This window comes from Macrosteles quadrilineatus, unplaced genomic scaffold (genome assembly GCF_028750875.1).
Source record: "Macrosteles quadrilineatus isolate MER2022 unplaced genomic scaffold, UCM_ALF_1.0 Scaffold_8__2_contigs__length_117827958, whole genome shotgun sequence".
In the NCBI taxonomy this organism is placed as follows: Eukaryota; Metazoa; Arthropoda; class Insecta; order Hemiptera; family Cicadellidae; genus Macrosteles; species Macrosteles quadrilineatus.
Window position 1 is genome coordinate 84,104,469 of NW_026542601.1, and position 20,107 is coordinate 84,124,575.

At 35.7% G+C, this 20,107-nt stretch overlaps 1 protein-coding gene across 1 annotated transcript; it reads left to right on the top strand.

The window, feature by feature from the left end:
- Window positions 1-389: 389 nt before the first annotated feature.
- On the top strand, window positions 390-16,227 carry LOC129000516 (ribonuclease P protein subunit p30-like). Its single transcript, XM_054427478.1, has 8 exons — window positions 390-647; window positions 8,345-8,475; window positions 9,330-9,404; window positions 10,108-10,176; window positions 10,580-10,783; window positions 11,138-11,205; window positions 14,625-14,704; window positions 16,085-16,227. Exons 1-8 carry the CDS (start codon window positions 563-565, stop codon window positions 16,225-16,227), a joined length of 855 nt encoding a protein of 284 aa, XP_054283453.1. The 5' UTR covers window positions 390-562.
- Window positions 16,228-20,107: the final 3,880 nt, after the last annotated feature.

Here is a 20,107-nt window from a genome sequence, read left to right on the forward strand (position 1 = left end):
AGAATTATAGCTCAGTGGTTAAAATAGTCTAAATCAAATGATAATCATTAAATTAAACATTTTGTCTTGTCTCATATTTGGGATACATTCCGAAAAGTTTATCTGGATTGGAGTGAAATAGATTCAATCTGCTCTACAACCATTTTGTCCGGCTTTGATTTTTCTTATCAGCTGTCTGCAAAATTCTGTTCAGCTGTTCACTGCGCTGCTTCCACTGAGCTAAGGCTGCTTCGCTTCAGTGTTTCTGCTAGCTTGTGAAATTGAAACGTGTGTTTTTGTTTGTTTTTGTTTATGTGATGGTAAACTAAATTCGTCCGTCACCGTCTCTAGCCGTCTACTGTTTGTTTATGTTAAAGAGTACAGACTTTATACCCGGTTGAGACATAATTTCGTAGTTGGTTTTATAATCTAACTAAGGCCTAAAAATTATGATCTGGTTTTATGCTCAGTTGAGTTTGTATTAATTTTTGAAAAGGTTGATATAAGTTTTGTACTGTTAACTGAGGTCTAACCTGTAACCCACAAGTTATTTTAAGGTTACCCCAATAACTGTAGTACTACAATGAAAATAAAAGGATTTAGTGACTTAAATATATCCATACCTTATGAGGAGTTTACACCCAATCATGCCCAGGAACTAATTGATCGTAAGTTTATATTCTCAAATTGTTGTAAAAGATTGTTCATGTCAGTTGCACTAGATAACCTGCAACTAGTCCGTCTATTCATATGCACCTTAACTAATATAATAATTCATCTTAACCATAGGAGTATCTATATCAAATTTTACCTGTATAACTTAAATTTGTCAAATTAGAAGTGAAATACACAGCGCATAGACCTAGTTAACTTTTATATTTTCCGTTAAGACACAGAAAACATACTACTATAACCCAGAATGCCAACCGCATGGTAAAAAGCATTAAGTGTTTTGAGAGAGCTTTGCCTGTCAATCGTAGGCAGCGCCACCAGCGTTGCTATGCTGAGTGCATGGCAACGCTGGTGGCGCTGCCTACGATTGATAGGCAAAGCTCTCTCAAAACACTTAATGCTTTTTACCACGCGGTTGGCATTCTGGGTTATAGTAATATGGTTTCTGTGGTTAAGATAAAGTAGTTCTTGTTGATCCTCATGGATATTGCGCTTACATAGTCGTAGTGCTTAAAGAAATAGAATACTCTGAACTGGACATACAGTAGATAGCCTACACGGATCATTACACTTCATTCTGCATTCATATTCACTCTAGTGATGTGCGATTGCGAGATGTTACAATCAAAACGTTTCGATTGTTTGAACCTCTCGAGACGTTTCGATTGTATTTTTGCTTAGTGAGAGGTTCTTACCGAGAGGTTTTATCGAGATGTTCGTGACAATTGTTTCGTTTCAGCACGGCTTCTCGTATCTCGCATTCGTCTTAGAGAACCGAGAGGCGAGAGGTTCTTACCGAGATGTTCCTGACGATTGTTTCGTTAAGTGCGGCATCGGCCGCATCGTCATTTATTATCATCTAATTTCTATTGTATGTGCCGGGGATTGACTCCCCAATAAGAGGTATATCTTACTTCAAACCAACAAAGGTTTATGGCTATATTACTTAATTACTTTTTCTACGGAATAGTGACTTAATACCACTCAATAAAAACTATTGACAAAACGATATAGCCTATTTTACAAAAAAATGTTTGTATTTAAATCAAAATGTTTATAATGAGACAGAAGGTTCTCATAGGCCTAAATGTTTTGTTAACAGTATTATTTACCATATTACCCATTACTTAAAAAAAATTTTTATTTCTGTTGCCATGACCGAGTGACATAAGTGCTTATTCATATGTCAGCAGTATATATGTTGTGCATAATAGTCTAGTATTCTATAAGAATCTAGAAAATCTAGAAAGAGAAACATCTCGATTGTACAAACCTCTCGCTAAGCAATCGAAACAATCTATAAGCGAAACATCTCGAGAAGGAACATTTCGATTGTTCAAACATCTCGCAATCGCGCATCACTAATTCACTCATAGGCCTATTTTGTTGTTAAAATTCACACCTAGGTGGCATCCCCAAACAATTGGTAATGGTGAAAGTGTATGGTACCCTAGAAGAGATCAACAAAAATGGTGATTAACAAGCTCCCTACATTAGGTACGGTACCTTTTTTGGCAGAACGTTGATATTCAACTCCTTCATTTGTTAGTATCGATCCAAAACTAGGTAACTTATTCGTAGTTCCAATTCTATCAATTTATAACAACTCTCTATAATCAGCAAAAATTTGATGCCTGACTCCATCATATTATCGATTGCTAACTTAAGTTAGGCTACGTAATTTTTTTTACCGGTACAATTATTTGAAAGTTTGGGGTTTGGTTATCGATCGAATCAATAGGCCTAGGCCTACTTAACAATTGTATTGTTCCATAGGCCTAACTTAATCCGATGGAGTCGGATATCAAAGTTTCACCATCATATAACATAATAAATCCTTATATATAATACATGAAGGCTGTAGTATATTATTAAAGTAAAGTAGCAAGAGGAATTTAAGTTTATGAATTGGCTACACTGACCACCGATGACGACAACAGCTGACGTCACAGCCCGACGTCGGAGACAAGCAGTCTAGTAAATGCATAACAGGTTAGTGGACGTAATTACGATACGTGTAGTTGTAATAATGGCGCAGTCGCCGGATTAAATATTGGTTTTGTCGCAGTAAAACTAGTGAAAGTTTTGTAAAGTGCGTTCTTTAAAACCGCAAAAGTGCGAAATGTGGAGTATCGGTAGAGTCTCGGAATTTAATCCCCACGAAGAGGACATCAGTTCGTATTTATTACGACTCAAGCATTACTTCAAGGCCAACGATGTCAAGTCGACGAATCATGTCTCCATCTTGATAACAGTGATTGGGCCTAAGATTTTGGCTGTGTTAATGGACTTAATATCCCCTAAGAAGATTGACGATGAAACATACGAAAGCCTAAGTAAAACATTGGAAGAACATTTTGCTCCTAAAAGGCTCGTTGTTGCGGAACGATATACGTTTTATAGTCGTTGTCAAAAACCGGCAGAGTCAATAGCGGAATTTATGGTCGCTATCAAACATTTAGCCAGTACTTGTAATTTCGGTACATTCTTAAATGATGCTTTGAGGGACAAACTAATATCAGGCATTAGTAATGATGGAATAAGGCAAAAGTTGCTTTCCGAAGAATTAGATTTGAGTAAAACTTTTGCTCAAGCGCTCATGCTAGAACAGGCTGAAAGGCAAACAGGCTTATTCGGGAATCATCCTGTGCAAGATATTTCCAAATTTAGTGTGAAAAAGTGTGCACGTGGTCCAGTGAAAAGTGGGAATCCTGTTGGGTACAAGTTAAAATCTTTTGAAGAGAAAAATAATGATAGCAAGATAAAGTGTTATCGTTGCACAAGTTGGGATCATAAGGCTCATATGTGTCCTTATAGTAATTATAGGTGTAATTTGTGTAGAAGAGTAGGCCATCTTAGCAAGGCGTGCAAATCTAAAGGCGAAACTGCCGCAAAAAGCCAGCTAAAAGGAAGGTATAAGGTGCATCAACTGGAAGATAAAGGGAAGCCTAGCCTAGACATAAATGAGGAAGTGGAAAATTTGTCTCTATATAATATTGGCTCATGCTCAAGTAACTCTGATTACAAGGTAAGGCTAGCTATAGAGAATGTGCCTGTAGTTATGGAAATTGACACTGGTTTGGCACTGTCAGTGTGTCCTCAGGAAATATTTGAGAAATATTTTTCTCACGTTCCATTGAGATCTGTAAATATTAAGTTGTTAACCTATTCTGGCAACGAAGTCATAGTAACTGGGCAAGCTCAAGTCAATGTTGACTACAAGGACCATTCTTATTGTTTGCCTATGATTGTGGTTAAAATAAATCGTACTAACCAACCAATACTCTTAGGAAGGAACTGGATTAAGCACATTGATTTAGATTGGAAATCAATTTTCTCATGTAATTTTGCTAGCGCAACCGCTACTGGTAGTCATAAACCCAAGCCTAATGAGGCAGCCAAAGATGGGGTTTCACCTACGGTAACCCAACCGGAAAGGTTTCTATAGAACCTAATGAGGTTAAGGCATTAAAACAAAAATATGTCTCTGTATTTAGAGGTGGTCCGGGGGAGATCAAAGATGTTGAGGCTAGGATAATCTTAAAAGAAAACTCTATCCCTAAGTTTTGTAAATATAGACCTGTTCCGTATGCTTTGCGTACTTCTGTTGAACAAGAGATTGATCGGATGATATCCGAAGGTATTGCCTACCCTGTTACAAGCTCACAGTGGGCTACCCCAATAGTAGTTATACAAAAGAAACAAGGCGTCCGCTTGTGCGGGGACTTTAAAGTTACTCTGAACCAGGTTATACAGTCAGAACATTATCCGTTGCCGCAGCCCGAAGATATATTTGCCTCGTTAGCAGGCTGTAAATGTTTTTCTGTGTTGGATTTGGAGGCGGCGTACCTCCAGCTTGCTGTTGCAGAGTCGCTTACCATATGGCTTGTCGTCAGCCCCGGCCCTCTTCCAGGCGGCGATGGACAAGATAATTGGAGGACTCCCAGGTACAGTGGCGTACCTAGATGATGTGTTGGTTGGTGGATCGTCTCGAGAGGAGGCTCTAACCAGATTGGAACATGTTCTGCAGCGACTTCAAAGCTATGGAGTTAAGGTAAACCAAAGCAAATGTAAATTTTTACAGCCTTCGGTTCAATATCCGGGATACTGTTTGACTTCAGAGGGAATTAGTCCCCAGGAAGGTATTTTGGAAGCGATCCGTGACGCTCCAGAACCAACGTGTAAGGAAGAGCTCAAGGCCTATGTAGGCCTAATCAACTATTATGGTAAATTCATTTGTAACCTGTCAGATAAAATAAGCTGTTTCTATGACCTACTTAGAAAGGACGAACCTTGGGTATGGTCTAAAAGGTGTTCAGAGGTTTTTCAGCAGAGTAAACAATGGGTGTTGTCTACTGATGTATTGGTTCACTATGACGTGCATAAACCTTTGATTTTGACATGTGATGCGAGCCCACGGGGTGTTGGAGCAGTACTTTCTCATCTCATTGACGGTGTGGAAAAACCAATTGCGTTTGCCTCAAAATCTTTGAGTGCAAGTGAAAAGAATTACTCTCAACTTCACAAAGAAGCGTTGGCGCTTGTGTTTGGAGTCAAAAAGTTCCATAAGTACATTTATGGTCGTTCAAACGTTGTGTTGCAGACAGATCATGCGCCTTTGGTTGCCATTTTTGGAAGTAAGCGAGGAGTGCCGTGTGTAGCTGCGGCTCGTCTTCAACGCTGGGCGTTGATTTTGTCAGCCTATAACTTCGAGGTGAAGTACAGGCGTGGGGTGGATCTCCCTCATGCTGATGCCCTTTCAAGATTGCCGCTGCCCAATGATGAGACTATGGAATTGGAGGCCAATCACCTCTCTCACGTGGAAAAGGTGGTGGAAGTATTTAGCTGCTACAAATTGGTGAGTGACGACACACCTATTACGGCTAAAGATATTGCTAGATTGACTGATAGGGATCCTGTGTTATCAAAAGTAAGGGACTTTATTTGGCACGGTTGGCGTTCGGCCGATGAACCTGAGTTAATTGCATATTTCAGAAGGAAGGATGAACTGTCGGTTGACAACAATTGTGTCGTTTGGGGAGCACGAGTAGTCGTGCCCGAAAAGCTTCGAAGTGCTGTAATCCGATTACTACATGACCAGCATCCAGGAATATCGCGTATGAAAATGTTAGCCAGGAGCTACGTCTGGTGGCCTGGTCTTGAGAAAAACATAGAGGAAACAGTGTCTACCTGCACTGTTTGTCAGTGCACTAGAAATGCTGCCGTTAAGGTGCCATTGTATCAATGGCCTAGAACTACCAACAGGTGGCAGAGAATTCATATTGACTATGCGGAAGATCCGCAAACTAGACAACAACTGTTAGTTATAGTTGACAGTTTTTCAAAATGGCTTGAAGTATTTCTTATGAAATCAACTACATCATTCAAAACCATTGAAAGATTACGAACCTTGTTTGCTGCTTATGGGTTGCCGGAAGAACTGGTAAGTGACAATGCACCTAATTTTACGAGTGCCGAGTTCAGGGAGTTCCTGAGTAGGAATGGTATAAAATTCACCTTGTCACCCCCCTATCACCCTGCGTCCAATGGCGCAGCCGAAAGATGTGTGCAAGAGGTAAAGAAAAATCTGCAGAGGCAAGTGATAGAAAGTCAATTGGAAGGTGTTACCTTACAGCATAAATTAGACAACTTCCTGTTTGTGTACCGGAACACACCCAGCACAGTAACTGGACTCTCACCAGCCGAGTTGTTTCTCCAATGGAAACCCAGAACAAAATTAACCCTACTTAAGCCTAATTTGTTCTCAGTGATTGATAAAAAGAAGGAACAGCAACGTTCAGCTGCAAACAGCATCCGAGGTGGTGCTAGACATTTTGGCAAAGGAGGTAAGGTGTGGGTGAAGACGGTCAGAGGGGAGCATGTGTCCTGGGTTCCGGGAAAAGTGATGGAGCAAAGAAGCCCTGCGACTTATGTTGTAAGTGTGTTAGGCAAGGTCCGGTTCTGTCATGCGGACCTGCGTTCCAGTCTTCTGGGAGACGAAGAGGAGATTTTTGTGGATAGGCGAATTCCACAGCCATCACCAGTCAAGGTGTCACCTCCGGTTAGGCCTATTTCACCAGTGAAGATACCTAGCCCTCAGCCAGCGGCTATAACGCCCTCACATCAGAGGCGAAGCCTGCCAGAAGCATCTAGCCCTCTACCAAGACTTGAAGAAAGACATGAAGTGCAGTCAAGCCCGCAACTTCTTAGACGGTCTCAACGGGCCGTTCGTAAGCCGAGGAGGCTTGATCTTTAAGTAAACAGTCGACTGTGTAACTGAAGAAGTAATTTTTATTTTGAGTTATTTGAAGAAAAGTTTTAAGTTAAATGCAATGAACTATGGACTTTGAAATTTGTTAAGGATTTTTGGTATTAGGCCTAGGACTATTATTTAGGCCTATTAAAGGAAGAGCTTGATTTTAAGTTGGGGCGAGTGTAGTATATTATTAAAGTAAAGTAGCAAGAGGAATTTAAGTTTATGAATTGGCTACACTGACCACCGATGACGACAACAGCTGACGTCACAGCCCGACGTCGGAGACAAGCAGTCTAGTAAATGCATAACAGGTTAGTGGACGTAATTACGATACGTGTAGTTGTATCGTACTACTACTAGTTGGGATTTCTACGAAACACTACTCCTCCGTTAATAATAGACGGATTTTTACATTCAAGGTGTCAAAATTAAGTATTTTTTGAGTAGACGCCCCCTTTCACAAATTCCTGTAATAAAAGTCTTCGGGCTTTTCCGTCACAAGCCATCAAAATCCAATGTATTTCTTATGAAGAAAAGATTTTGTTTACTTAAACCACAGAAAACGTACTAGTATAACGTTTTCTGTGCTTAAACAGACGAATAATTTGTATTAATTACAGCTGTTCATAGTAAACACATGGTACACACAAGTGTTCGTTTTCAGAGTGCGTTCGTTTCCAGTTTCGATAACTGGAGTGGAGTGATTAATTACATTATCTTTGAGTTGACTCTATTAAGTCAACGGAAATTGTGACCATTATTCGTATAAAAAAAAACACCTTTAATATTTTGCAATTGCTCAAATTCGAGCAACAGGTGCACTAGTATCATATAGGCTAATATAATGATGGCATTATATAATACCATCATATCATATAATGTTTTCATTTAAAAAGTAACTTATTTAATGTGAAAAAAAATTTAAAGAAACTATCCTAACCAAACCCAACCGTAATAAATTATACAACTTGTCATCATTTATTATAGAACTAAATCCAATCCCTAAAACTCATAACTTAAATATCACACAGATTGATTAACTTATAGCCTAACAATCGATTTAATCGACAGAGTGGTAACTTACAAGGGTGTTTTTTTAAGTAGGCTAGCTACATAGCTGCAAATGGTGTCATTCCGTTCACAAATGATGCCAGTAAGTAGCGAGGAGCATGGATGTGGAGTCAAGCCAACTTTGGATTGATATGCAAAACCGGTTAACCGCCCTCGATCTGCAATGTATTTCAAAGTTCTGCCAAGTTTTTGTTATGAGTGATAGATTCCCTTTAAAGGATGCAAACATTCATTCATAGATATTCATTGAAGGACAATAATATTGCAATAGGCTTGCTGTGAATGTTTGTGTTTTGGCTTGACATTTTGTTTACATTAGTCATTAACTCCTCCTGTATTATTATTTTTAACAAGTCTATTTTACAGTGGGATATCAGACTGTTGCATTGACTACAACAGTTGAGGAGGAATCAAGTAACACTCCAAAAAAGAAGAAAAATAATCCAAACAAAGAAGTTATTTCAGCTCCAAAACACCTTAATGCTAAGATAAATGAAGTAAGTTGTAGGATTATAGGCATATGCCTGAATTCAGTTCATCTGAATCAAAGTTAACAAAGCTAAAACATTTTTTTTAAACATCAGTTTGAATGATTATTATTTTCATTAATCCATACAATATCTCACTTGGCACGTTTTAGAACGAATATCTATTTTATAAAATATACGGGGTTTATGCTTTTGTATATGTTTATTTGTTCCTGTGAAACTTAAAAACTACTGTTAACAATTTACTGGGCTGAAATTCATATCCTTCGTTATGCACCAGGAATCATCCAAAAGTATGGAGGTCAAACTTTTGGGTATAGGTGTAAGTTTATAGGTATTGATTGGACCCCATTGAAACAAAAAACCACAATACATTTGCATGATTTACACTTGCTTTAATTTAATTTCAACAATATTAACAGTTTCCTACTTACACTTAAACATCGGATTAAACCAAGTAGTTTTATAAAAAAAAGTTGCAAGGTTGAGTTTTGTTTCTTCAATCAGTGGTGGTTGATGTATAACTGTTTCATATAGTAGATATTAAAACCACCTAATTCTCTGTGTCTTAACCCAAAACGCAAAAAAACACATGTCATGTTGTGTATGTTGTAATAAGCAATCTAATCAACTTAACCAAAACATTTATCCTGTTAGCGAATTTCCCTTATAGGGAATAAGATATTACCGTAGGTCTCACAGTAAAACCTGGACCCAGGACCGACTTTTTTCAGGTCTCCAGAAGAAAAAACACCATCCGTTCAAACTCATATATAACTTTTATGTATTTTATTGAGCATTTGTTGAAATAGATCAGTTCAACCTTGGTGCCCATCCATTGATTCAGTCAATCTTGTTTACAGGAATTAACCCGAAAGCTACAAATCTTACATCGGTTGACGGTGTACTTCTCAGACGCTAATCAGTTACAGAAACTGGTAAGAAAACATTTTCTACCTTACTTATTTGCTTAAACAGTCCTTGTAAAAGGTAATATTTCATCATGTTTAAAGAGGCCAACTCTCTCTACCAGTTTCATAGCTTTTCAACGATTTTATACCTTTTAAAACTTTACTTTTAAAATGTTAAATTTCAAATAATACTTCAAAAACCATAGTTAGGTTTCTATTCTAGACTAATGTATGTTTTTTACAGTACGATAAGTGTAATAACTTTTTAATAAAAAAAGGTGTATAATAAAATTGGCCTTAAAATCATCAAGCAAATCTCTTAATTTTGATGGTAGCAGTTCTTGCTTAGTACCTGTAGTTTTCCTAAATAAGGGTATTTATTCCCTAGAATAAACCAACTGTCTTCATGTACCAATAGTTAGAGGCAGTGGTTTTTGGTGTACACCACAGATACTAGAAAAGACCTGGTATGGATCATAAACATAAACAAATGAATTTTTTGGTCCGAAAGTAAACAAAACCATATGTTAATTAATGCTATTAGTATAGGGGTTTTGTTTACTTTCGGGCAAAAAACTTCATTTGTTTATGTTTATGATCCATACCGGTATTTTTTCTAGAATTCGTGGTGCACACTTTATTTTTTATAGACGTTTATTTACTAATGATATTGTACTTAATGAGTGTTGATTATTACCTGTAACCAATTCTAACAAACAAATATTTTCAGTGTAAATCGGAGAATACAAAGAAGTATGACATTGTATCAGTAATACCAACAACTACAAATGCCTTTCAGGTAACTTCATAATCAATTTTGATTTTGGATACAGTACTTAGGTAGTAGGTTACTGTAACCCTAATTTAAAAGCTAAGGCATGACGTTTGTGATGATTTTGTATTTGCTGTCTTGTCGCCGTGTAAGAACAATCATATTGTTGCAGACGATATTTTTATATATTATATCTGAGTAAATTTTAAAGCTTTTGTGTTGTTTTGTAACCCAAAGAAAAGCACTGTTTACAAACAGATTGTTATTTTTGCAATAGTTTTAAAGTTATATAGATAACAATAACAATAAATACATATAAGACTAATACAGTTGCTTATAAATGCTCTTTTCTGAAATTTACACATAGACACTCCTTGCAAAATCTTTTAAAATAAATTTTGTTATTACATGTCGCCTATTTATTTTTCAGCTTGCCTGTGCCTGCAAAGACGTTGACTTGATCTCGTTTGACCCCAATGCTCGATTACCGATGTTAAACCGTAGAATTTACAACCAAGGATTAGCCAATAGTATCTTCTATGAAGTTCCTTACGCACCTGCAATTATTGATGCAGGAAAGCGGAAAACCGTTATTCAAATGGCTCACGCATATCATGCCTACGGGAAATCAAAGGTAATTCTTACATCCTATTTAGTAACTAAATGTAAACATTCCTAAAGCTTTTATTTACTACAATTTTTTTAAATTAATATCCTGAGCCAAAAACAAATAGTTAGTTCTTGCTACAAAAAATAAAACGGATCCTGCCTACGGTCGACCTACAAAAATGTATAAATTTTAAAATATTCTAAATTACTTTTTTTACTCATCACTGCGTAATTTTACATTGTTTATGGTGACTTAATTAAGATTAAAGTAAATGTTTTAGTAATCTAGCTGAAATATTGATATTTTTGCCCTGCCTCACATTGTATGACCGTGTTTGATGTTGCTCTTGCATAATTTAACTTAGCCTACTTGTTTCAGAATGTTTTAATCACAAGTGGAGCATCTGACATAGGAAAAGTGAGAGGACCTTATGACGTCACTAATTTGTATCCTTCTCAATAAACACTTTAATACATTTTGCACACTACAAAATCAATGAAAGTAAACTTCTGGTTTCCACCAAGGCAACACTAAAACAGGCCGTAATGCTAATCTGGCATGACGTCATCATAAGCGAAAGGAATGACGTCATGTTTGCCGTGTGTGATCAGCTGTTTGTTTTAATATTTTCTTGGAAAACAAAAATATGACTAAAAAATAACATTACGTCATTGCCGTTGCCTATGTTGACATCATCCCTGAGGAGCATTACGGCCTGTTTATTTAGTGTTGCCTTGTTTCCACCCTCTTTGTAGACCAGAAATGTTGTTTACAAAAAGGGCTTGGTAAAATCAGCTGGACCATAAAAAAATATGAATTAAGGAACGCGGCAGCGTTCTGCCCCGCCAAGTCCCCCAGCGGTACACAGCTGCTGCAGTGTATATATACATGACGTGACAAAGTGGCTTTTTTACTCGTCTATAGCTCTTAAGAAACAAAAGCTATTAAAATAATTATTCATCTACTGGATAGGGGCACTCATTCTCAACAAAATAAAAAAAAATTTAAAAAAACCGTCGTGTTTGAGCCAAGACCTAGTTTGAAATCTAGTTTGAAAGTTTTGAAATCTAGTTTGAAAATTCGCAAATTTTCCGTGTCCTCCTTCTCCTCCTCCTTCTCCTTGAATGTTGACGGACCTACAGCCCAAACCACTGGCTCAATTTTAATGTTTTTTATGTTGTTTGAAAGCCCTTAATGTGTAGATGTGCCTTTTGAGGGCCTCAAGTCGATGCGTTGACCCATAAACCCTTGGCAAGCCCTCAAAGTACAATTTTGGCCCATTTAAATAACATGGGAATAAAATCAAAACAAAAGAAGGACCAGCTGCGATTAAATCTCAATTAATTTAAACTAGTGTACCTGTTGCTCGAATTCGAGCAATTGCGAAACATTACAGGCGACTCAAAGATTATGGAAATACTCACGATCTACACAACAGTTAGATAGAATCAAAATCTTTTGTAAATATCTTATCTTTTTTCAAAAAGCTGATCTTGTTTTTTTATTGTTTTTAGTGTAAAAAAACACATTATTTCTATTTCTTCTACTTGGTTCTGTTCTATGACTTTTTCTATGTTTCCATTGTTTGCAAATCGGTATTTCAATGATTGCTCAAGAAATGTAGCACAGTGTTAATTCAGTTTTATTTTTAGCCTATATCAAATTGTCCAGGATTTCTCGCTCTTTTCCATTGTAATAATTACATTAACCCAAGTTTTGTCTACATATGCAATATGCCAAAGAATATCACCTACGTACAATCTCCAAGAAGTGGTAAAAAAGGCAGAAACCAACCCATACAATAGATATAAGTTAACTCCATAAGAAATAATTTTAAAAGTTACTGTGATATTAGGATTTTCCACTGATTTGGTAATAGAACATTATGCAAAACATGACACGATGCAGAAGGAAATCAATTTTAAAATCAGAAAAACCCATTGCAAATACTGTACTTCATTTTGACAAATTCAATAAATCACAATTTAAATATAACAGCTGGTTCTTTTGAGGGCTCACCTACAGACCAATAACTTTCTTTAGACACCCCTACCAAGTTTCTACGTCCAGCCGTTCTCTCAAATTAGCTGTGACAAAAACCTCGTTTTCCTCCATAAGAATAACATGGGATGGGAATTTAAAGGCCACTGGGGCAGAGCCCCGAGGGAATTCTCCATGTTTCTCTTTTGATGGCTCATCTACAGACCAGGACCTTTCTTTAGACACCTCTACCGAGTTTCACCGCCCAGCCGTTCTCTCAAAATAGCTGTGACAAAGAAAAACAGTTTCAAATTAATATATAGATGTTAGAGAAATTCAAAGGAACAGCTGAAAAATTATTTAAAAACTTGTATTAAGTATTTTTTTTTTCAGGTATACCGAATGATTTGAACTACTTACTATATAAAATTACGAAATTACTTAGAGCAGTGATATTCCCCGATACTCTCCATTGAAAAATGCAGTGTACCGATGGTACACTGGTACAGCAGCTCGTCATTTTTAACATTTTAATACTACTTATAAAAACATATGGAACCTAGGAACTTGAAACTTAGATATACAGGTTTAATTATCAGAACACTTATGTAACACCAACGCATTTTATGTTGTTCGAGATGACCATTGGTGAAATTTTAAACTGATTTTAAGCCCAGGGGGTTTGTTAAATAGTAATTTTGGCACGTATCAAAGTTAAAAGTTTTTAATCAAAAGCACGATCAAAAAGTTTTTAATCGGTTTGAAGCAGATAAGACCAAAAATGTAGAATTTAGTTCTACACAACCAATATTATTGAAATTAAATGAGATGTAGTTGTGCCCTGGTCTATATATCAGAGAAAAGAGGATTTTTATTTTAACTGTAATTTTCTACAAAAATAAATAAAATCTAACAAAAAACCACCAAGTGGTAACACTTTCCCCGCCAAGTCAGCAATTCAAAAAAGACAATAAATCATTACTTTTTCCGCCAAGTAAAACAATGTAATGTATGTAAGTTTGGCCACTTGGCGGCAGACTTTTGCTCGATCACTTTAAAAAATGCCATAAAACTAGTTTCATTGAGCAAGTATCTCTCCCATTAGTACATTGCTAGGTGAGAGCTTATTTTACAAAATTTGACCTTATTTGTGCCACATTTCATAAAATCATAATAGTGATGGTTTTATATTTACTGATTACCTCGAAATTATTATACTTAGTTGGGCTAATTAATTAGAGAAGTGATTTGTGAAATTATCCACCAACGTAACTTTAATGAAAAAACCCAAGCAAAAGTCTGCCGCCAAGTTGCCAAACTTACATACATTACATTGTTTTACTTGGCGGAAAAAGTAATGATTTATTGTCTTTTTTGGATTGCTGACTTGGCGGGGAAAGTGTTACCACTTAGTGGTTTTTTGTTAGATAACAATTATAGCACTTCCACAATGAATATTGGAACAGTTTAAAATGTTACCATTAAAAAAGATTGAACATTCTGCTCTAATGTTATGTTAGAATAAGGAAATAGTACTTTTATTGTATGTACGGTATAGGTTGTGTTTTACTTAAATTGTGTACATTTGTTGCTGGCCAAAAATATTGTACGCAACTCACCCGGGTAGATGTTCCGGTACCCACATGATATCCTTCTTTCAGCAAATCTTGTGCAGAAACCATCATGCTCACTCTGTAAACTATACTTCCCCCATTGCAGAGTGGTATACTAGTATTTCTTTTAAATCAATGGTTTTATCTTACTTAGTAAGTAGAACTCTTGTTTTAATGTTTGTTATAAAGCTGGCTTATCCACAAAATAAAGTTATCCTAATTTTTATACACTGTTGCAACTTTTTTGTCTGTTAAGCCTTAACTCTACTCAGGGCGTTATTGCTGGGTCTCAGTGAAGAGCAAGCCAAACACTCCATGTCTAACACTTGCAGATCATTAATACTCAGAGCTGGTAAGTGAACATGTTAAAAATATTATTACAGAGATTTTAGGGGAAGCAATTCTCTCATACAAAAATCTTTTTTAGCCGATTTCCCTATAGGAAAATAGCTATTACTGTAGGTGGCACAGTAAGACCTAGGCCCGGGACCGATTTACTTTTTCATTTTGATGTCTCCAGAGGTCAAAAACACTATTCGTTCAAATTTGTATATATATATACAATGCTTTGTATATGTATATATATGTACCTGTGTGTCCGTGAACTTGAGTAATTTTTGTCCGTTTTTGATGGTGTAAAGCAAGATAAACTTGAATGAGTTTGCGAACCAGCATGATCCGACCATGGGAATGGGGTTTTATGGGGTAAAAATTGGTTTTTCTCATTTTTTACCTTTAAAACATAGAATGTCCCAATTTCTCTCTAAACCTTTTTAAAGAGCATAAAAACAAATAATTTAGCATATCAAAGTCTTTTTGTACAGTTGTTGATAATGGAGACAATTCAAAAAAATTGTAAATTTAAAATTCCCATGTTATTCTTATGGAGAATATTGTATAATGTTGTAGATTGCTTGTTTATAGATATATTTTGATCAAAGTTGGAAATTTTATTTTTTTATACTAAACTATTAATATTTTACTAAAAAACACACTTTATAAGTTTCCTTGTAGCAGCAAACCTAGGTACTCGTTAAACCTGTTATTTAAATAGATTTAATTGAAAATCGATTCAGACAGATGGAAACTCACTTAGTTGGCAGGTTTGCTGCGGCGGGGGTATTTGTCTATTGGATATAGGCTAGGCAGATCTACAGCTTCAAATGATTTTATAAATACTCACGTCACAATAACTTAATCTATCATGATCACATACAGTATCTTAAAATCCTTGACAAATTTTGTAAGTTACTGGTCAAGGAGGTCAAGATTTTTCATTTAGAGACATTTCGCATCAGGAATATAAAATCAGTTATAAGTAATTTAATTATATTTTCATCCGCTAGAATTCAAATTATCAAAGGGAAATCAATTATAGTGTATTTTAGAGTATTAATTATAGTGTTTTAGTATATTGTGTATTTAGCCAAAATAAAAAGATAGAGTATAGAGAATTCACGTCAGCGTTTACAAGTTAATAAATTAGTTTTTGGAATTCACAATTTTTTGTAGTTGTACGATAGTACCCATATTACAACGTATTTGTATCGGCAAAAGTCTACTGAAAAGTTACAGATTTCTATTAGAGAACCCTGATTGATGATAGGAAGCATTTTAACCCCAACCTCTAAACATAAGTCTTTAGTTTACTACTAGACCAATCAACAAAGTTCTAAAAGATTTTTTCTGAATTTTAACAGCTATTTACTGACAAGTCTTATTTTGCTCGCAGAAGGTCGAAGGTTCGGAAAAACAGCGATGACAATGATGATCACCGGCCTAGAACTAGAAAGTGAGGAAGCGTCGGATGAAGAACCTGTTGCCAAGAGATACAAAAGTGCTGCGAAATCCGATATTGAGATGGCTTTTTCATGACATTACAACTTGTAATGTTATGAAAAAGCCATCTTACAACATACTTCTAAGTTTATACATTGTAAAGTAAAATATAAATTTTGTATTGTTATTTATATTTACTATCCCACTCATTTATTGGTTCTTTCTATAACTTTTTGAACAGGTGCAATTTAGTTTAAACAGAATGACTGGTTATGTCAACGACACTTTGGAAATATCTGATAAAAACAGGTTGCATTGGGAAACCTGGTTAAAAAAACAACAGATGAAGAGGAAATATTTAATGAAAGTGTGTAAAGTAATACAATTAAAATAAACAGTCAGTAATATGACACAAACTTAGCTATCTGATTAACTTGTCAACAACCTTTATAATACCGCCCATGTGTAAGCGGTGGGAGTAACTTTCATATTTTATCATAAAAATAACAAAAGATGCAATAACTTTTAATTTTATATTTTTTACTTGAAATGGGGGTGGTATAGTTTCATTAAGAATTATAAGGACTATACCATAAACAATTTTAATCACTTTTTTTATCGGATTTATCCGCTATTTAAAATTGATTTTATGGGAAAAACACAAAAGTTGCAATAATTTTTGAACTGTAATTGTTACAGCAATGGGAGTTGTGCTTTTATGTTTAGAGTGAAAAAAAACAATTACATAGGTACCTTACAAAATTTTAATGAAAATCATTCAAGATTTCTATTAAAAATCAGATTTGTCTCGTTATTTTATGTTTTTTTTTATGGGATAATCGCCATTAAAAATATTAAAAAATCAGGTTTTTTTTATTGAATTTGAATGTACCTTTCACCTAATCAAACCCAATAAAGTTTAGTATTAGCCTAATATAAGCCCTGGTACAATTTGCAGGTGGAAATCTGAACTCTAAAAGTGTTAAATGTAGGGGTCAACTGTTATTTTTACTTTCTCCTCCTTTTGAAACATTTACATGAAAACCATAATTTTCCTATATACTGAAAAAAGTATGGTTTTCATCAAAATGTTTGAGTTTTGGGCGGATCCGTTTTAGGTCTATTCCAAAAAATGGTTTTGAAGTGATGTCTGTGTGTACATGTGATCGTTGATATGAACACAACGGGTGGCGTCGTCCTGTAATCCAGCTACTAGGAGGTCACGAATTGTGGATATTTGTAGGGATGCGATGCTCACTGGTGTGGATTAACGTCCGCACTAGTGAGTACTACGACTATCCGCAGTACTATCCTGATAATTAGACCAATTCGTAAATTACAAGGAAAAATGTGGTTCGGATTCCACTATAAACTGTAGGTCCCTTAGTTGCCATTAGCTGTATGGGCTATTAATTAACAGCTGTGTCTAAGGAACATGTCGGCCTTAGTCACTAACAAGACTACAAGATCGCGCCACTCATCCTACACTCATCCTTCACTCATATTTGGGTTAAAATACGCACATAGTGGCGTCCCCATCTTAAATAATTGATAATTGATAATTGACCATACTGGTGGTGTGATTTTCATGAAATTTTGGTATACTTTTGATTTTGGAAATCCATGGTATACTCCAGGGGTTTTTTATTTATTTTAATTTTGATTTATAATAGTATTTTACCATAAATTAACCAAACAATCTTATTAAAAGCTCGATATTTTTTTAAAATTTAGTATATTATAGTTCTTTTAACTCTAAACAAAGGTGTACAACACCCATTTCTGTAGAAATTACTGTGCAAAAGTAATTGCATTTTTTTTAATTTTACTACCCATAAAGTTTCATAGGTTAATTCCACCACTTACCCATGAGGATTTTTGACAAGCTAATGGGAGAACGTGTCAGTTAGGTTAGCTGATAAAGTTATTACTTTATACAGCAGGCCTACTTCCAATTAAATATATCTGCTCAATAAGGCAGACAAAATGATGGTGGTATTGGTTGGGACCAATATAAACGATAAAAACAAGGCAGGCATGTTTGCCTTTGCCAACAAAATGTAATCCGAAAAAATTAATTCTAAAAAAGACTATTGCTACAGAACTGGGAAATTCACGACTATTTTGTTTGGAAAACCACCCGTTTCTAAAAGATCTTATTACATATCATTCAATTCAATTATTGTCTTAATTCAAATGAATTCAAGCGTAACATAACATGTTTTACAACATAACCTACAAAATGACGTCATAATATTGTGCACTAACAAAAGCTGTAAATCCAACCTTAGTTTGGGTTTCTTGGAGCGTAGCATGTCTGATAGTATAGCAGGAGCACGAGGACGAGATTTGATTTGACGCTTCCACCCGAGCATCGCCGCGACTGCCGCCTCTCACCGCCCCCGGGGCTTTATACCACCCCCAGGACCGCCCCCATTCGTGAAAACATCACTAGTAATAGACTTCTCGGGACTGATCTTCATGTTAACAATCATTGTTTCCGACAAAACTCCAAACTACGTTGAATCCACATGTCCTCGCGATCAAACGTCCTGCTACAGTAACTTTCTCATTTTGATTTGCCCAACTCAAATTTTAATGTCCATGGGCATGAACAGGGCCTGATTACCCATTAGGCTAATTAGGCTGGAGCCTAGGGCGCCAGTCAGCCAAGTGTTTTAGGGGGGCGCCAGACAGCTAAGACTTAAAGTTGGGACCGGGGGCGTAAAAGATGTTTTATTCCAAAAAAGGATTCGCGCAGATAGGGAAGGAGGTGGGGAAGGGTGCGTTCGGCAGATTTTCATAATCATTATATCCCTATATAAAGCCCAAAGTACCGATGAACTTTTGAGAAAACTACAAGTCATACCCCCATTATAGTATATATTTAAAATATTCGTAATGACGAGAAACCTTGCACAAAACTATCCATTATTTCATAAATTGCCCTTTAAGGTCGTAATTCCTTTCTAAAGGTAACTTTCCATATACCTAATGTTAAAAAATACCTCAGCTGTACTTATTTGTTTATTTCAGCTTAACTTAACCAATCAATAGTTTTATTAATACTTATGAAGTCAAACGGGGTGAAATCCGTGGGTTACAGCTAGTTTATAGTAATAATTGATTTGTAAAAACATTTAACGATACTTTTTGTTGCAGATAAATACAGATAAATGCTGTAAACTAAGTAATTCCATCTTAAGGTCCTAATAAAATTGGTTTAGTCCTAGGTGGTTAACAGAGTTGATTTAGAAAGTACGCATATTATTGTTTGTTTTTTTGATATTTTAGGTTAGGTCTACTTTTGATTTAATACAATCAAATGTTTAATAAAATCATAAAATGTAAAATAAATACATTATTTTAAATAAAAAAGTTTTACATTCCTTGAACAACCGATTTGTTACTATTTTAAAAGTTCCTAATCAAACCATGCATTAATTATTAATTTATGATCAGTTTTCTTTTGTTTTTAAATAAACTGAATGCCTTTGACCATTTTAAATTTTGAATTCAGTATTAGTATTCATTCTTTGAAATTTTGAAAGTGGTAGCGGAGAGGAGGGGTAGTGGAAAGGAGGAGGGGGCGCGAAAAACGTCAGCCTACTGGCGACTAGACCCTTAATCAGGCCCTGGGCATGAATGTAGTGTGTAGTTATTTTAAAAGGCTACAAACAGTAACCATGCCACCTAAACGCTTTTCTCAACAATGAGGAGAAAAATAAGGAAATGTGATAAAAAACCATGTTGACTCGTATGTGTGCTTTCTCAAATTTGAGAGTAACAAGTAGGTTACAAACAATACAAGTATTTTTTTAATTCTTTTAAGCATTTTACCAACGTTTATTTATAATTTTGTGGTCTAAGTACGTTTGGTGTAGAGAAGAAGAAAGCTCCACCTCGTTTTCCGTTGTAGTTGGAGTTCAATCTCAATATATATTATCTGTTTGGAATAATTAATAATTAATTACTG

What these genes read in the sequence shown, in the direction of transcription:
- LOC129000516 (XM_054427478.1), top strand. Translation starts at nt 563, where the DNA reads ATGAAAATAAAAGGATTTAGTGACTTAAATATATCCATACCTTATGAG. An exon ending in CTAATCAGTTACAGAAACTG is followed by an intron (nt 9,405 to 10,107) that starts GTAAGAAAACAT and finishes AAATATTTTCAG; the next exon opens with TGTAAATCGGAGAATACAAA. An exon ending in ATCATTAATACTCAGAGCTG is followed by an intron (nt 14,705 to 16,084) that starts GTAAGTGAACAT and finishes TTTTGCTCGCAG; the next exon opens with AAGGTCGAAGGTTCGGAAAA.